This window comes from Tasmannia lanceolata, unplaced genomic scaffold (assembly GCF_043159265.1).
Source record: "Tasmannia lanceolata isolate RefF3 unplaced genomic scaffold, GAP_Taslan_0.1 ptg000013l, whole genome shotgun sequence".
Classification (NCBI taxonomy): domain Eukaryota; kingdom Viridiplantae; phylum Streptophyta; class Magnoliopsida; order Canellales; family Winteraceae; genus Tasmannia; species Tasmannia lanceolata.
In genome coordinates, this window is record NW_027518690.1 from 38,344,458 (window position 1) to 38,362,456 (window position 17,999).

A 17,999-nucleotide genomic window follows, 5' to 3' on the forward strand; every position below is an offset into this window, starting at 1 on the left:
TCGCATAAAGCATGTTATAAATGTCCCAAATCTCAAGAATCACATCTAATAAATTATATAAGCATAATCAACAACCACCACGACTTGAAATGCCATCAATAATTCAAAACTATTAGTGAATGAAGTAGTCAAGTATTTACAATGTTACGCACGAGTTAAATGAACACTGAATTTCTCTTGCAACCTTGCAAATTGTGGATGTGTCTACAAATCTTGGTGTGATGCCTTGATCACACATCAATGTGATGCCCTAGGGAAACCATTGGTGTGATGCCTTTGGTCTTGCTGGTGTTACTCCCAGTCTCCAAGAACTATCCTCTTTAGTTGTTGTGCATTGATTCCCTTTGGTATGACTATTGTGACACTAGCATATTTATCTTCTCTCAGGGTGCGAGTCCTTGATCCCCTTTGGTGTGATGTCATGGACTGGTTGATGCTAACACATCTATCATCTTCCCTCTTGTAGTTTTGTTTAGATTTGTAACAATCCGATACCGTTGAGTCGCTACGAGCAAAGAAGACAACTAAAAACACAAGGAATTTTTTTTTTAAACATAAAGAGAATTTAAATTAACTACAGTAGTTCATGCATAACATCTTATGCCAAATTAACTTTCAAGTTCATACAGAAAACAAAACCACAAAACCATTAAAGAGTTACATACAGTTTCAAACTGTCACTCTAATTATTAAAACAATAAAATAAAACTTTCTTATTCTAAGGAATGATGTAGTCCATCATTCACGAACTCTCCGCCGTGCACTCCCCATAGTCTAGGCCTCCCCATTAACAAAGACTCCTTCATCTCCACCTACAAAACCTGAGATGTAACAACGTTAGAGCAAAGTTTATACAGCGGCTTCAGCACAGTAAAGAAAACAATAATACAATTGAGTATTTACCATTCAGTACTCTAGGCATTCAACAATAGAACTAACATCCTACTCATGGATTTCAATAAAGTGGAGTAATCTGAATAATTTACAACTTAAAACAGTTAACATATCAACAAATATATCTAAAGAATAGGTGAGGAATAATTAACATGTACTACTAAAAGGAAGCAAGTTATCGTGAATGATGTATGCATGCAATGAATATTATGAGACGGCTAACCCCAAGGCCGTTGGGCTTTTTCCCCTAATTCTTTCCTTTCCTTTCCTTTCCTACCCGTGGCCTTGACCGCACGACTAATCCCCTACCACCCGTCTTTAGGTAGGGACGTTTTTGGTTTTAGATTAGGGGATGCAATTAAATTGTCGAACTGCTTCAGGGATGGATCCCTTCAGATGCATTGCCAACAAAAGGTTGTACACACTGCTCAGGTTGGCTTTGGACTTAAAGTCCCAGGTAGGTGTCAACGACCTCCCTAGTTCCCCCTTTTTCCTAGGTGCCCATGCATGATTATGTGTTTATGATTCTCCACAAATCACCTTACTAGTGTTGTAAGAACGTTACTTGAATCATTATATTTACTCATTACTACATTTCTCAACTTATTCTTTACAGTTAATCAAGAAGAGAAACTTGAGATTGTAAGCAATTGATAACTAAATAAAAGACTATCATTCGATCAACAATTGTATACGAGAGAGAATTAAACTAGTAACTATAACACGAGGTACTGTAAATACCAAGAATATTACTGTAAGCATTACGTATGCGAGTCAAGCTGTCACTTGCCTTTTACCGTGCGAGTGTGAAAGATAGAATTTGTTTCCACTAAGAAGAAAGGTGTAAGGATCCTGAAGTAAAGGAATAGAGTTTAACTTGTCAATTCTTTTGTTTATGAAAAAGGGTCATAAAAGAACACACACACAAGGTTCATATTTGCCTCGCTTTGGGGTTCAAACCCCCCATACAACATGGTACCATTTCTGCCCAGATTTGGGGCATGAAGAGTTGAAGACCACACACAAAATAATATCTTTGCTGCCCTGCTAGAGGGCAGAAAAGCCACACTAAAACAGTATATCTGCTGCCCTGATTTGGGGCATAAAATACACTCAAAACATTACATTTGCTGCCCTGATTTGGGGCATAAAACACACTCACACACAAATTACTTTTGCTGCCCTGTTTTGTGGGCAGCAAGAACAACACTCTGCACACCTATCTGATGTCCAGATTTTGTGCCAAAAATACAAGTTGCAAACACCCAAAGTGCTGTTCAGATTTTGGGGTTAAACTCACACGAAATAAAAGCCATGCTATGAGATCTATTTGCACATCACATACATAGTAGAAGATTTCTAAAATTGCTTAGAACTGACAAGATGAGAAAACGCGTACAAAAATTAATTAATGTACTTATGTGAATCTTATATAGTTCATGGGCTGATGAAAAAAAACCAAGTAACTATACATGAAATAAACAGAACCATTTCACTTAATTTGCCCATGGAACTGATGACCTTCAACCTACATATGATAAAATCATTTTATCTTTTTAGTATAACCCTAGAACTGACGACATCCCTAATAAGTAATTATCCATATTTACTTGATACATAGGACAGACGGAATCATTAACCAAGTCTATCAAACTTAGTTGATAATTTGGGTGAATAAAACTGTTGAAATTATTAAATACTCATATCAAAATGTCATTGACACTTAGGGATATAGTACTGTCGAATTTGCTAAATTGGCATATCAAAATTTCATCTAATACTTAAGAATATGGGTTACTGTTGGAAATCACTATTTGGATATATCAAAATTTCATTTGACACATAGGGTTATATAGTACTGTTGAGATCAACATGTTTATACAAAAATCACTCTTAACCGTTAGTGTATACAAATCTGATGGAAATATATATATATATAGAGGAAAGTGTTGATGAGCTTAAGCTCACCAAACTTATGGTGAGCTTAAGCGCCCCAATCACATGGGTCCCACATTTTCTGTGGTGATCCAAACCATTCATTTGCAAGGCCCTATCATAGATAGGGTGTGTACCAAAAATCAGCTCCATAGGATCATCCTAACCCCTCCATTTGTGGAGGACAAAAATGGGCAGATTTGTGGACAAATAATGTCTGTCCATTTTGACCTCCACAAATGGATGGGTTAGGATGATCCTATGGAGCTGATTTTTGGTACACACCCCATCTATGATAGGGCCTTTCAAATGAATGCTTTGGATCATCCTAACAAAGTAGGCCCCAATGTGATTGGGCGCTTAAGCTCACCAACACTTTCCTCATATATATATATATATATACACACACACACACACACACACACACACACACACACACACTTACATTAGAGACTCTTAATATTCAGATAGGTGTTGTCCTTTATCCCACCCCTTACACCTAGCCACGTGACACTTCTTTCACCCAACTCTTTGTCCTTATCATGCCCACATTTCTAGCACACTAGGTTTCATTCATGTATGTCTTGCAAGTAAAAAAACCGGCGACCTCCTACTGCCACTGCTAGGCTGGCATCTCCCTGCCAGCATCTGCTTTTGGTGTCGTTGCCACTGGTACGTCAGATTCCATGACTGCTACAATCCACTGAAAAGATTGAAAAGTGTTTCCTATGTACCTACATATGATATGTATTTGGAAAATGATATAGGAAGTGAGAGAAAATGATATAGGAACGGAGAAGGGAACCGAATGTAATCCCAACAATCACTTTTCTCCACGTGATTTGGAATGGAACTAGATACCCTTTCTTCCATTCTCCTTTTGTTTTTTCCTTCCATTCTCCATTACCCCTTGTAATTTACCAAATTACCCAGCTCAATCGGTTTCTATTAATGTGACGAGCTATGATTTGCTCGGTTCTACGTTCAGTCATAAAACCGGTTTCCCTAGCACAACTCTATGTATTTCCATACAGCATATAGTTTGGACAATATTAATGTTAACGTGTGTAATTTGAACAAATTTTCTCAGAATGTATTCTCTTATATCGTATATCACTGGATTTTTTGTTTAAGCATTAGAAATAAGAGTATAAATTATCAGCAGAGGAACAGTGTTGGTTCCTAGTTTGAGCAATAAGTTATAAGAGATTATAAAATTATGGACCGTTAATTATTAGAGCCCCAACTGTATTTGTATAACAATATATTCTTTTCTCATGCTTGAATGACCAGAGCCTCTTCTCCGCTTCTCAAATTGTGTTCATTGCACAACTTTAGACACAGATACACGTGTCCTTGTCACAATTACATGATAATATTGGAAGATGTTATTAAATAATTATTAGATCTAAGTAAGTTTCACTCAAAAATAAAATATAAAACACCCCCTGATAAGCAGCAATTCGTTAGAACTCTATAGTTATTGTATAGTTATTGCCAAAAACTAATGGACATTAATGTTTTGTCCTAATAGTTGACTCTTTAAGTAACCAACATAAATGTCTGGGCCTCCAGCATTGCAATTTTTTGAAAACTGGAGTGTCCTTGTTACACAGATTATATTATAAAACAGATTGGCCTTAATGATCAACTGGAGTTATAATTTTATTCAATCTGTGCATAGGTTCAAAAAGACCAATTATCCTTGCAACGTGTGTTGTGTTTGGTCTCACACTGGCTGCAGTATTGACTGGCATATTTCCTCCATTTTCAGAAGATGTTGCTCGAGCTGTAAATGTAAGTTATTTCTCTTCGTATCTATATTTTCCCCTTTTTTATTTGTTTCTAATAATAAGATTATCTATTTTCATCCTGCAAAACCGAAGTAGTGACAATGCCTGCTTCTGATCTTTAGTCATCTACTAGTGTTAATGCCAAGGTGAAGCAACATCAGCACTGTTAAGAGAAAGACAAGTAGAAACATAAAATATGTATCGATTTCTTGTTACTGTGAAAATGAATGTTGAGTTCAAGAAAACATCAAACAATTCTTCATATAATTTGTCAAACAATGGCTCCTTGAGTATGTGTTGTCCTAATGAATCTATCCCTCCTGCAGAAGTTGTGATTTTTTTTATTTACATACTTTGCTTGAGGAATGCCTGCTCACACACACACATAATAATAATAATAATAAAATCAAGCTTAAGTAGTCAAAGTAAGAGAACCCATGGTTAGAAAAAGAGAAAAGAAGATTAGATGGTGTGGTTGGGAGAAACCCAACCCATGAATCTTATTTTATTACTTTCATGAGATGTCCAAGTTGAAAACAAAATGACAAATTTGCCTTTTAGATAGAAAAGAATAAAGCACACTCACTCTCTCACACATGACATTACAAAGATGTGGGCCATAGGGCCCCATCCCATAAAACCCGTCAATTCTTATATTCTTCTATAATATATGTGTGTGTTGCGAGGGAGGGAGTGTTAAAAAATCTTGCAAGACTGTGAGAATGAAGGAACGATTTTTGTGGAAAAGAGAGGAGAGAACCCTAACAATTTGTGTGGCTGGCAATTGTATTGTGTTTTCATAACTGTACAACCACATCACATCCTTATATAAAGTTCTAAGTTATATAGTTACAAGACTTCTATTAATGAAGCGGCACACTCTAAGATGCTTGTGTATGCACCATACTACAAAATTTACTTGTGTTATTTCTAACACTCTCCCTCAAGCTGTATTGTGCCTTTGAACATGGTCAGCTTGTAGACCATTAGTGAAGTTGTTAGCTACCTTGCTTTTACTTGGAATAAAGAGTGGAACCATCTCACTACTTTCTACTCTTTCTCGGACAAAGTGAAAATCAATTTCTTTGTTTCGTTTTGGTGTAAAACATTGGATTTTGTGATAACTCTCGCACTTTGGTTGTACCAGTACAACTTTACGTGTCATCTTCTAAACCAAGGTTTTAAATTTCAGACCAAATACCGAAATTTCGGACCAAAACTGAAATCCGCAAAACCCGAAATTTCGAATTAAAAATGTAATTCATTTTTTTCCCGAATTTCAGTGGCCGAAACCGAAACCGAAATTTAAAACCTTGTTCTAAACATATGTATCTCATGAAGTAGTAATCTTAACCTAATCATCTTTACAGTAGTAGAAGTCATGACTCTATAAACTCCTCCTGCATTAGATCTTGCAACCATGGTTGTTTCTTACTTCTCCCTGAAACTAGGCCATCATTCTTACTTCTCCATGAAACTGGACCGTCATTCAATTCCACACAGTAGCTTTTAACTAATCTCTTCGTATCAGGTTCTCTTGCCCAATCACCATATGAAAATTTGGCCAACTATACTTCTTTCTGTTTACCTAGTCCTTGTAAAACGCCATGTGTCAAGGTTCCTTTAAGATACCTTATGATTCTCTTAGCAGCTTGTAAGTGTTCTTGTCTCGGATCACGCATAGATTTTCACACCCGATTCACTACATACGTGATGCAGGTTGTGTAATAGTCAAATATTGAAGTGCACCGACCATCATTTTACATCTTGGGATCTTCCACTTCTACCCTATCTTGTTTGTTAGCCTTGTTATTATAGGCTGCGAATGTTGCAATAAGCTTGTAGTTCAACATATAAAACCTACTAAATAGATCCATAGTATTTTTTTTCTAAGTTAAAGTCTTCCCTTTCTTTGTTCTTTCCACTTTAAAACAAAGAAAGTGGGAAAATTTCCTTAAGTCCTGCCATTTAGCTTATCAAATTTTGCATTATATCCTCCAATGATCATGATATCATCAACATAACTAGTATGAGAATTGTTTCTGAACTCGTGTGTTTATAAACCAATGAATTGTCACATACCCTTCTGTTGTATCTTATGAGCTGAAGATCTTGATTTAAGCTTCCAAACCAAGCTCTAGGAGCTTGCTTTAGCCCATAAATAGCTTCTTAAGTTTTCAGTTTTTCACACATGTTGTTTTCTGCTTCCTTAAGTCTTTATAGTTGCTCCATGTAGAATTCATCCTTGAGATGTCCATGTTTGAATGCATTTTTCGCATTCATTTGATTGAATTTCCACCCAAACATATTAACTAAGTTCAAAATTGATAGAGGTGGCTTTGACTACAGGACTGAACCTTTTCTCATAATCATAGGACGAGTTGTTGGTTAGGAACAAGTCAATCTTTGTATCTTTCTACTGTTCCATCAGACTTCTATTTTATCTTATACACCCATTTATATGTAGAGCAGTTACTTCTTGCATAGTATTGACCTATTTTTATGATTCACAACTGCTGCTGATGACAAATGTTCAGTTGGTGACGAATGTTCAGTCGACATAGCCGAAACCGAAATACTGAAATTTTGGAAAAAAAAAAAAAAAAAAAAACTTAAAAATCACTTTTTCCCGAAATTGGGACTCTGGCCAAAATTTCGGATTTTGGTGGTTTTGGTTTCGGTCTCAACCGAAATCTGAAATTTTGGTATTTCAGCCGAAATTTAAAACCATGGTGTTAGCTAGCACGTTCATGGTAATAGATTGCTTGTGTTTATGCTGACGAGTATAGTGCTTCTCATAAGCTTACATTAGGCCTATATATTAGTAGACATTGTAAGTGACATGGAAGGAGGCATAGGAATGATGGCATTTGACTCTACCTTAATCTCATGTCCAATGGTTGGAGGATCATAAAAATGAAGCGCATCAAAAGTGACATGGCATGAGATTAGAAACTCGCAAGAAGAAAATAAGTAAAATCGATAACCCTTGTGTTCATAACTATAGTCAACAAAGACACACATGAAGTCTTTTGAAGAGGGCTTCTTACAGCTCGTGTTGGAAACATTTACATAGCATAAACAACCACATGAGAAGGGACAAATAGTCTTGGATTTTTCTTGTCATCTTCTGAAATGGTGACATCTGTGAGGGCCATGGTTTCAAATTTCGGTTTCAGAATGCGTTTCGGTCCTCACTGAAACCGAAATTTCGAGATTTCGGTCAAAATCCGACGAAATCAATTTAACAGCTGTTTTTTCTCCTATAGAATTTCGACCGAAATTACCGGCTGAAACAAGATTTTTGGGTTAAATCCCTTAAATTTAGGAGGAAATTTCGGGATAAACGAAATTTCGACTGAAATTTTCAAATTTCGGCTGACATAAACGAACGTTTCAGGTATTGCCGATTTCGGTTTTGGTCTCCACCGAAACCCAAAATTTCAGACCGAAATTTCAGATTTCAGTCGAAATTCAAAACCTTGGTGAGGGCGACATATTAATGACATGAGCAGCAATGTGGAAGGCTTTTGCCCAAAGATGCTTAGGAGCACCAGAGTGAAACATCGGTGATATACTAACTTTAGTAATGTGTTGATTTCTCTCCGCAATTCCATTTTGAGATGGAGTGTGGTTTCTCTACCCCCGACCCTCGCAAATTTTCTTTCTTTTATTTTGGAGAATTAGGATTAGGAAAAAAGGAGAGTGGGATAGGGAGGAATTATGGTTTCTAGAATGTAGGATATATTGGAAATGGGCTTTTTTCCTCTTTTGGATGGATACTAAAGTTAGGAAGAAAGGGGACTAGGAGAGAGGAATTATGGTTTGTAGAATGTGGGATATATTGGAATACAATTTCTTCCATTTGGAAGGAAGTTAGGATCTTGAAAGATAGGTGAAAGGGGGTTTGGTCTTGCAGAGTTTAGATGTGAGGAAATGAGAGTATCAAAGAGGAAGAGAATCAGGTTTTGAGTTGGAGATTGTAATAGATTAGGGTTTTGAATAGAGGGGGTGAAAATGAGGGTTTCTCTACCCCCAACACTACCAAATTTTCTTTCTTTTATTTTGGAGGATTAGGGTTAGGAAAAAAAGGAGAGTGGGACTGTGGGATAGGGAAGAATTATGGTTTCTAGAATGTGGGATATATGGAAATGGTTTTTTTTCTTCTTTTGGACAGATACCAAAGTTAGGAAGAAAGGGGAGTAGGGGAGTGGAATTATGGTTTGTAGAATGTGGGATATATTGAAATATAATTTCGTCCGTTTGGAAGGAAACTAGGGTTTTGAACGATAGATGAAAGGGGGTTTGGTTTGCAAAGTTTAGATGTGAGGAAATGAGAGTATCAAAGAGGAAGAGAATCAGGTTTTGAGTTGGAGATTGTAATAGATTAGGGTTTTGAATAGAGGGGGTGAAAATGAGGGTTTCAAGTGGGTGACTGGAAGAGATGTGAAGATTAGCGTTTTACGATGAACGAGCCTTTCTAATGGGCAATAGGTGATGATTTTGATTAAAGAAAAGTTCGAAGCATGGCTTTGAATGAACAAGGGTTAAAAATTAGTGTTTGATTATGGGAAGTTGGATCATGTAGAAATTAAGGTTTTGGATGTTTAAATAGTTGGAAATTTGGTTTTGGGTTTTTGAGAGGTAGGAATTTGGGATCGAGGTTTTTGAATGGTGAGAATTAGGGTTTTGGGTTTGGGGTTTTCCAATTGTGAGAAAATGAGTTAAGGGTTTTGAATGGTGTTTATTAGGGTTTGGGGTTTTCTAATGTGGTTTTGGGTTTTTGTTTGGTAGGGATTATGGTTTTGGGTATTCGAATGGACAAGAGTCGTGGAAAGACTGGTTTTGAATGATAAAAGAAAAGGATTAGGGTTTCAAATGTTTTAGGAGATGGGATTGGGGTTTTGAATGGTGGAATTTTGTAAGGTCATAATGACTCGGATAGTGGAGATGTTATGATCCTTTGGTATGTAGAAGGTCTAGTGACTCCAATAGTGGGGAAGATAAGATCCTTGGTGCACGATTCCAATAGCAGAGAAGGCAAGATGGAAGAAGGAATATTAGGTTTTTGAAGGATTCAAAGCTTATCTCTTTCTTGAATCCTTGGTCACCTTGCTCTTTAGGAATGGAAGATATCTTTCTTGAATCCTTGAGCACTTTGCTTTGATACCATGTAAAAAATCTAGCAACCTTAAGTGAGAGTGGTAGAGGGGGATTTTAGTGGAGAAGAGAGGAGAGAACCCTCACAAATCTTTGGGCTGGAAATACTATTCTGTTTTCACTTAATTACTGGCCTTATCACATCTTTATATAAAGATCTAAATTACATGAACTACCATTAATGAAGAGACACACCATAAGATGCTTGTGTATGCACCATACTGAAATATTATCTTTCGTTATTCTTATAGGGGTGGGTGATATTTCTGCCCCCTTTTTTATGTCCTCTCTGAATGCCTATTTTTCTTAAATAAACAAATCACCATTTTAGGTTATGGTGACAGAAATTGAGAGGGAATGAAGGAGAGCTATGTGCTCCTCGCGCTCGGTGTTGGCATCCCCATTGTCTGGAGTCCTTGAACTTCTTGGCCAACCGTTTAATGTATAATACCCGTTTACAAATGAATTAAATTAGAACTACATAAATAAGATATATTGCCACAAAAGCTATGGAAATTATTAAGCCTGTCCTCAAAACCCCGTCTCTGACATGTACACTCAAGACAGTTTTTCTTTTCAAAAATGGTGATCCTGTTATTGTTGCATATGCATTCCCTGTCAGTTGTTATTTCCTTTTTAGACAGCTACTTGTTGATAAAATGTCTTGCTATGTCACCTGTACAGTAAGGTTGTAATTTCATTGATATGATAGATAGCATATTCCTCATAGGAATTTGTCTAATTTATCTTCACAGTTTAAAGGTTAAATGTAAAGGAGATGTTGTTGCCACCCTTAAAATAAGGCATTATGATGCAATTTAAGTGGGGTTCTTACACAGTGGATGCACATATTTTTCACAAGTGATGCCCACTTGTTCAATGATCCAAATCAAGTATATGTTAGGCAATGCTATGGATGGGCCATTCATCATGTCCATTTAACGTCCCCAGATTGGAGGGTTAGAATTGTCCAATGGGCCCCACTTGCCCTCTCATATTTTTCCTTGGAAAAATATGTGCATCCATCATATAGAAACTCGTGTCAGTGGGCCCAGAGGCCCCACCAGCTTCTCTACAGAACTCTCGAGTCCATTGACACATTTAGAGAAAAGAAAGAATAATTGAGCTTAAAAAGATGCCGTGCTTGTGATTTCTGCATGATGCCATGCTGGCATCAGTGGAGGGATCCATTCTGATTTATGGGGAATTTACATTGTTTTATTCTATCGTAGGAAGAAATTAAATGGATTTCTAATAGGAGATTATTTTTGTTAGTTTATTTCCAGATTTTAGGACTTCTAATTTTAGATGGATTTCCGCAACAATTTCTGTAGATCAGATTGTTAGAATTAGCCATTTAAAATTAGAACCACATCGAGTTCGGATGTCTTCCCATATATGTGTGTGTGCGCGCGCCTGCGGATGAATTTTATGGGAGATTTGACAACGTATTTCACTTTTATGTCATGCTTTTCTAGTTAATTTATTTCCAATTTTCTGCACTAAATTTTTGCTGGTAATTTCCTTTCCCAATAGGGGTTGCATCTCTTTGCCTCCACATGATTTTGTCCAATACAGAGAAAAGTTAAAGCATATGACACAGGCCAAACTGACTTGAGCAGACATGTGTAATATTTGGGTGGCAATAGTAGCTCCCTATATTAAATTAGAAATTTCCTTTTCTCCGGTTGCCTAGAAATGTGTTTATTTCCAGTTGGCTTATTTTATTAACATGTTTTATATTAAGTAGGTTTTTTGTTCTGACATGGAATTATTTAAAATCAAATTTGTCCCAGTTTAACCTTTTATATAACTGATTAAATGCCATCTAATGTTTCTTTAGGTTGTGCATGTTGTGGAGACAGCGGGAAGGCCTGGTGAAAAACAAAATCCAGTGTCATATGTTTCTTTATTTTCTGCAACTCCCGGAAAGTTGACGAAGGAAATAGAAAGTTTAATAGATGAAGGGTTTGTTTGCGGAAGAAGGAAAATACTTGATCTGGTTACGTTTACTGTCAACTACAGTTGCCTGAGTTCTGATAATAGTGGAGATGGGTGGAGTGAATCAGATATTCCTACACTCCATGTCAAAAGCGATTCGAAGATGGGTATAAGGACAACACGGGTTTCTATTGATACTAAAGTTTCAACTCGGTGGTCACTTGCAATCAATACTGAAGAAATTGAAGACTTCGAATTTGAAGGTGAAAAACATTCCCATGGCGCAGCTTTGTAGGGTTCAGGTTTATCCATATTTGACTGCACAACTTCTTAATAACATTTATTGTTCTAGATATTTGCAGTGCTTTAAAAAAAATTTCTCAACGATAACATAAAGTCTTTAAAAGTGAAGAAATGCAATGAGTGCGGATTAGATGGCGCTAAAATCAACAGAGAAACAGTACAAAAAATAAATAAATAAACAAATAAATAAAGCCAAAGTATAATAGATAGTGGCACAAAAGTGGCGATTCTTGCCCCACAGCCCACCACTATCTCAATTCTCTCGACAACTCCACGAGAAAGCAAGTCCACCACTTTGTTGCCACTATATGAATATGCTTGAGGACAGGTGTCAGGACCTTGCAAATGCCAATGATATGTGAGAGTGCTCACATGATGCTCCTGACCCAATCAGGATTTGGATGCCCAGGCGATCACGTCAGCCAAGTCTCCCTCAACTTAGAAGTTATAACAGATCTGTTAGTGCTCCTTATAGATTTCAAGACTGGCAAGTAACACCAATGTTTGCATTTCACTAGGGTCGGTCACCCTAATAGGTCCAAAAGAAGCTTTGATTATCTCTCTGCATTCTTAACCGTACTGAAAGTCCTGTCGGATCAGATTACCATGAGAGCCTCTGTTGAAATTCAGCTTAATATAATTAGGGTCAGGAGCCGATCATTCAACGGTTGTCACCAGCATTTGCTCAAAGCTACAAGTTTTCATTCACTTGATCTTGATCTCGATCTCTTTCTTTCCTCTTGATCTTGATTGTTGAGAAATTCCGTCACACAAATCTGATCCGATCATGCACAAATTAATGGAAAAGTAAAATAAACTCAAACCACAAGATGGACATTGAGATTTACGTGGTTCGGCCAAGATGCCTATGTCCATGGGCGAGAACACAATCTTCCACTATGAGAAAAAATTAATATACAGGGTTTACACTGGATTAACCCAAACCCACTAACTCCCAACCTTTTCCATTCCCTCTCAACCAAGACCGTATCCGAGAGTCAACGGAGAGAAAACCCAAGAGAAATTCCTAGAAGAAAACCCCTTTCACGGTTTCTCCTTCTCTCTCATCCTCTCTTTCTCTTTCCTTCTCTCTATCTCTCTGACTTTCTCTAGCCCCCACCTTCTCTCTTTGAAGAGAAGTGGGTTTCATGTCTAGTTTTTTCTAAAACCTAAAAGAGTTGCTATTTTTGCCTCTCACTAAGCCGTGGGAAAATAGGGAGCTTTTCCAACAATCTTCACCTTGGCTTGTTTTCCCGCCACCTGAATATTTTCTGTTGATATTGCCATCGGTTCGCTGTCGCCGCAAATCTCCATTGGCCTTTTGAAGTACCAGCTACACACCATCGAATCACCCTAGTTCTGACTCCTCTTGATTCGATCAACCCGACTAGTGCACATGTGTAGCTGCCAACCCATTGACTCACCCTGTCAATTCTGGAGAGGAATCTCGATCCACCATCCCAAATGCAAGTACCATTATCACCCTCGCACCATCATCTGCAACCTGGAAACCCATCTTTGCACTAACTGCGAAAGAGACCTTACACATGCACGCACTACCAATCCGTTTCCAACTAGCCATCAAGATCTTAGGAACAATAGTCATCGTGTCCCCGAACAGATGATATAATCCGCCATTCTTCTCTCCTTTCAATAGAACCATACAATGTGATTTCCATGGCTCCACCTACAACTGAATACCTGCAACCCTTGTTGTCCAACCAGCCAAGTGATACTAGATTCTTTCATATCTTTGGGACGCACCGCACCACCCAAAGTACGAATCACTACATTGAACACCTTGATTTCACCGTTCCAATTCTCTGTAGACCCGTCACCAAGGACACTACACCTACCCTTGTCTCTTGGAACGTATCAAATATTTCCTCTTGCAGCATGCATGAACAGAGCACCCTGAATCTAAAATACACTCCTCATTTGAAGTGTGATTACCTGTGGAGACTATGAGAACGTCTCCAACCTCTTTGCCATGCTCATTTGTTACGGCCTCCACCATATTCATAGCACCATTGTCCGACTGGTCAGCTCGATTTGGACAATCCCGTTTGATGTGGCTGTATGCCTTGCAACAATAACGGTGCACACCCTTTGACCAATGTAGAAAGTTAGTAAGCAGGCCCCCCAATGACCAATGCAGCCAAAGTATAAATTAGTTCGCCCCTGATAAGAGCGACGTTGTGACTTCCTTTAACTTCACCGTATCCTTTCCATACAATAAACCCGTCATCAGGTTGTCATATGAATTAGGAAGTGAAGTAATAAGCAAAAGGGCCTTGTCTTCTTCCTTCAACTTTTGACCTTCTTGCATAGTAATGTGCTCCAGAAGATTTCCGCCTTCTTGCATCTTCAGCCCGTACAATTGCAAGTTCGGTACAATCAGTTGGCCAGGCTTTTTGACATGTAGAGCTTTTCCAACTTCTCCCATAACTTGCGCAGATTCTTTTTCCATAATGTTATCTGCCTGACATAGTCAAATTGTGTTGACCGCCTTCGACTCAAAGTCTTTTCACTCGTCTCCCGCCGTCTTCTCCATCTTCACATCCTCTCCCTTCAACGCCTTAGTGAGGCCTTGTTGAACAATAATGTCATTCGCCCTCATTTGCCATCGGGTGAAACTGCCTTTTCCATCAAATCTGTTAACGTTGAATTGGGCAAAACTCGATTTTACCTTCATTTCAGACACTATGCACTTCTCGTTGTAGGGCTCCACATTGAACAAGAATCCCTCAGATAATCTTTGTACCCTCAAAACCATTAAAAAAATGTTTGTACTCTCAAATATCGCTCTAGCCATGATCCAACCACAACACCTAAGATCGGCATTAATGATTGCTCCAACCTCGACAATGATACCACTTGTTGAGAAAATACTTGTTGAGAAAATCCATTGGGCAAATCCGATCCAATCGTGCACAAATTAACGAAAGAGTAAATAAAAAAAACCAAAAGTTGAACACTTGAGATTAACGTGGTTCGGCCAAGATGCCTATGTCCCCGGGTGAGAACACAATCTTCCACAGTGAGAAAAAACAATATACAAGGATTACACTGGATTAACGCAAACCTACAAACCCGCAACTCTTTCCTTGCCCTCTCAACCAAGATAGTACCGTCGAGCAACCCAAGAGAAAACCCAAGAGAAATCTCTGGAAGAATATCCTCTCTCTCTCTCTCTCTCTCTCTCTCTCTCTCTCTGGACGCCACCTTTTCTAGTTGAAGAGAAGTGGGTTTTATGTCTAGGTTTTTCTAAAACCTGTTCAGTACTGCAAACTGTTTCATCTGATGGGTCCCAATGGATGAGCCATGTCCCAAAAAGCTCCCCATTTGGAGACAAAGGAAGCATACTTTCTATTATGATGTCCCGCCATGGATAAGGCCATTCCTTGGTGCATTATAGTCCTAGCCTCTAGCTAGGAAAACATCATTACTGTTTCAATTGTCTATATGCAGTGCTGAAAAAAGGAACAAAGATGAATTTAGGTTTCTGTCTTTTCTGATTGTTGTATTGATGTGTATCCCGCATGCCTAGTCAATAGACATGTCCATAAAATGGACCTCCACCATTCATTTGTTAATCTTGGATTGAATATTTTTCTGTGAATGTTCAAGCTTTTAAAAGTGGTGAATATTTTAGAAACTTCAGAAATGCAGTGAACCATATATTTTTCTTGAGTAGTTCTAAAATGAAGGGCACCCTTGCAAAAAAGGGATGAAAGGGCGCCCCCATTGGTTGCAAATAACCAAAGTGCATTAAATGGGATGAAAAGTCAAAGAACATTAAATTCATTTTGGTGATTTACAACCAATGGGGGCGCCTTTTCATCTCTTTTTTGCAAGGGCACTCCTCATTTTCGAACTCCTCAATTTTCTTATGTTTATTTTATTTTATTTTATCTGTGTTATTGCATTACAGAGGGTTCTGAAGAATTGGTACCAAGGGGCAACAAGAGTAATGTTGATGGATGGCATATTATTCAGTTTTCGGGTGGCAAGAACGCACCGACGAGGTTTGAATTGACCCTCTTCTGGTTGAAAAATTCTACCCAGACGTCTCATAAGGCAGATGAACAGACGAAGGGGGACTCTCATCTGCTCTTAAAATTAAGAACAGATGTGAACAGAGTCACACCAAAAACTGCAAGAGTTCTTGAAAAGCTCCCTCCTTGGTGTTCTCTTTTTGGTAAATCTACTTCTCCCTATACACTAGCTTTCTTAAGTAGTCTGCCTGTTGATTTCTAGAACTAGAAAAGAGCTATTTTAGATCTCTGTTGTTTGCTATGTATGGCTTCCATGTTGAGGAGGAAGCCTTTCTGTAACAGTTACCAGCCACAATTGGTTGTTTTTTATGTAATAAAAGCATAGATCAATTTGCATACATGTCTTGGTAATATGGTGTGCACTGTGGATTAAGTGTTTGTTAGTACAAATATTTGCTATATAGAGTAATGCTTTTGTACTTCAAGCAAAGGATACCTTCTGTCATTTGCCCATCTCTGCAGGGCGGACAATCTCTCCCTCGCTGGTGTGGGAACATAGAGTATTATGAACCATTGTTTAAATAACAGTAAACCTTTGATACCCAGCAGTGGACCCTACCTGTATGGATGCTGACCATTTTTCGGGGCCTAGCATGTTATAGGATCTCTCTTGATTTGAACAAAATAAACCCTTGAATCCTGTTCTGTTTTTGTTTTCACGACTCAATGAAGTAATCTGCTTTGCTTGGCCCATCATGTATCATGGCTGGGTGGAAGACATAGTTCCATTTTCAATTGATTTTGGCCAAGATTTAGGCCATGTTTTGCTGATTTTTTGTTTTATGGGAATGTTAGTTTTCCAAGTGGTGTGAGAGGGTAGAAAGAATGGGAGAGGGGAAGTGTATTGGAAATGCGAAGGAGTGGGGAGATGATGCTAAGTGGCTGAAAGATGGGAAAAATAAAACTCTATTTTTAGTATAGTTTTTTCATGTTTTTCAGCCACTTCTCACCCTGTCTTCACTCATGCACCCTCAATTCTCTTACTCTCCTACACTCCCAGCCCCTCTCCCACCACTTGATAAACTAATATTACATGGAAAAAACATTCATGGCTGCCAAACATGGCCTCAGGGCTCACGACTTGAGTGAGTCGGTATTCATTTCTTGCTTTTTCCTGCATGGATTCCGAAGATGGGTACCAAATTATTAGTTGTTTGTGGGTGAAGCTCATCGCTTACGTCACTTGAAAAGCGAATGGAAATGATATCAACACTCCCTTGTTTGACAGTAGCACTCCTTATCTACACTACACTCTTTTTATTGGATGTTAATAGCTTTAAGGGAATTGCTAGCGTCCATCGCAGAAGGCATTTCAGGGATGGTCTGTTGCATGTGAGTGTAGTTTTGTTAGGTACCTTAGTACCTTACCGATGTGTTAAAAGCTCCAGAGCTGATGGAACGCGTTAGGCAAGGCCCTTTAAACCTGTCCCATACCAAGTTGGGTCCCACCCAGTCCCATACCTAGGCGGGCCCCATTCAGGACTGTAAAAGTATCCACCTCATGAATGAAGACAAAATTTCTTAAAAATTGAGCCTATGTGGCTGCTCTCACATGCAACAGACCATCTGCAAAATGCCTTCTGCAATGGACGCTAGCAAATCCTAGCTTTAATGAAAGTTTAACAAACTGTAACAGCAAATTAAAAAAGTGAATTCAAACGGAGGAGTACCTTTTCAGGTCAAGGGAGTGCAAATATTATTTCCCAAAAGAGAAAAATAAAAACACTAACCCTGATTCATTATCCCGTCAAGCGATTCGTTATCCCATTAAGCTAGGAATAAAGCATGTGTATTTAATGCCCCTACTGCCTACTGGGGTCTTTTTTGTGCAGATAGGTATTTACAGGACTGAACTTCAACTTCTAATCAATCATGTACAGCCTGAAAGCACCAAAGAAGGCTAGTGTATTTTGAG

At 38.3% G+C, this 17,999-nt stretch overlaps 1 protein-coding gene across 2 annotated transcripts in view; it reads left to right on the plus strand.

Annotated features, from left to right (window-relative positions):
• The window catches only part of LOC143890059 (uncharacterized), a 49,810-nt gene extending 33,386 nt beyond the window's left edge, over positions 1 to 16,424 (plus strand). For both annotated transcript variants that reach the window (XM_077394600.1, XM_077394601.1), the window contains exons 12-14: positions 4,514 to 4,626; positions 11,626 to 11,986; positions 15,961 to 16,424. In XM_077394600.1, the coding sequence (XP_077250715.1) occupies positions 4,514 to 4,626; positions 11,626 to 11,986; positions 15,961 to 16,286 (800 nt within the window). In that variant the 3' untranslated portion in view covers positions 16,287 to 16,424. The remainder of the gene's footprint in view (positions 1 to 4,513; positions 4,627 to 11,625; positions 11,987 to 15,960) is intronic.
• Positions 16,425 to 17,999: the final 1,575 nt, after the last annotated feature.